Source organism: Sphaeroforma arctica, assembly GCF_001186125.1.
Source record: "Sphaeroforma arctica JP610 unplaced genomic scaffold supercont1.7251, whole genome shotgun sequence".
NCBI classification, from domain to species: Eukaryota; class Ichthyosporea; order Ichthyophonida; genus Sphaeroforma; species Sphaeroforma arctica.
Window position 1 is genome coordinate 1 of NW_014033307.1, and position 1,473 is coordinate 1,473.

Below are 1,473 nucleotides of genomic sequence, written 5' to 3' on the forward strand. Positions count from 1 at the left end.
GCAAATCGTATCATCCCATTTGATGTCGTCAATGTATAACGCTTCTCAAAAATGTAATAAACCTCCGGAACAAACCCACACAGGGGTGATCTGAGCAGAGCGATCTATTTATACCAAGTGTTAGCCTACGACCCATGTTTCAACTACCATAATAGTCGTATGCTGCGATTCTGCTTACAGATGAACGCATCAGAGGAGGCTGAGGTGAGTGTGCGTCACACACCAATTGCTTACGATATTTATAGCACCGGGTCCTAAACCTAACGGCCCAAACCCTAGAACAGGCGGGGATCGATGTGCACCTGCACCCACACAGGTTTATGTTTCAAGTGTTCTGATTTTTATTCCTTATCTGGAGAAACCGGAACCAAGTACGTGTTTGTCTATGGTATGCCATTACGCTAATGCATAGTCAAACCATAACCCACAACAGCAGCCCGTACTGCGTAGGCTGTTTATACAATGAACGATACGGATATGATTTTCTGTATTCGTTTTATTCTCTGTATATTATACGACAATTCATTTACCTGTTCGGCTCATTTCTCGATACATTACGTTTACTCAGGTATGTATTCTGATCACTTCTGCTTACATTACGTATAGTCATCTGTCTATCTGGTTTACTTCCCCCTTTCAGTACATATATTCACCTGGCCACCGTTTAACTTTTCCTCACAGTACGCAGTTAATCTCTCTATTCGGCTTACTTCTCTTTGTACGTAAACCGACCCCTCTATTCGGTTTAATTCTTTTTGTACGTAAACCGACCCCTCTATTCGGTTTACTTCTCTTGGTACGTAGACCGACCCCTCTATTCGGTTTACTTCTCTTGGTACGTAAACCGACCCCTCTATTCGGTTTACTTCTCTTGGTACGTAAACCGACCCCTCTATTCGGGTTGCTTCGTGTCACAGTACGTATATTAATCCCTCTGTCGCATGTCTTCTCGTCACAGTACGTATATTAATCCCTCTGTCGCATGTCTTCTCGTCACAGTACGCCATGCGCGTTTCCGATCACAGCCGCCTGCACCCGGAAGAGCTAGCTTCGTACGTCGCACTGCACATCAAGACCCAGCAAGAGCTCAAAGCACGCACACGCACACGCACACGCACACGCACACACACACGCACACACACAGACCCCCACGCCCACTCAAGTGAGAGCACACCCGCGAACGCATTTATACATGAGCATGTTGACGCACAGAGGCGGTCTGCGGGAGCTGTAGTGATTGACCGGGTGTTCGAGCGAAAGTCTGTGCTGGAGGGGTTTATGTACAACTTGACCGACTGCACAACACAGCAGCTGGGCCATGCGTTAGTGTCGCTGTACAACCGCGGCGGAGTGGAGACCTTTATGCGCGTGATGGCGATGGTAGAGCGTAGGGATGCAAAAGGTATGGTCAGATATATTATATATATATATATATATATATATATATAATAATGTGTGTGTATGAGCTAGTCG

The 1,473-nt window shown here is 46.2% G+C and overlaps 1 protein-coding gene across 1 annotated transcript; it reads left to right on the forward strand.

The window, feature by feature from the left end:
• Positions 1–1,000: 1,000 nt before the first annotated feature.
• SARC_16041 (hypothetical protein) lies at positions 1,001–1,380 on the forward strand (the record flags this gene model as incomplete). Its single annotated transcript, XM_014289845.1, has 1 exon — positions 1,001–1,380. A coding segment is annotated over exon 1 (375 nt), but the record flags the coding sequence as incomplete, so codon positions are not given.
• Positions 1,381–1,473: the final 93 nt, after the last annotated feature.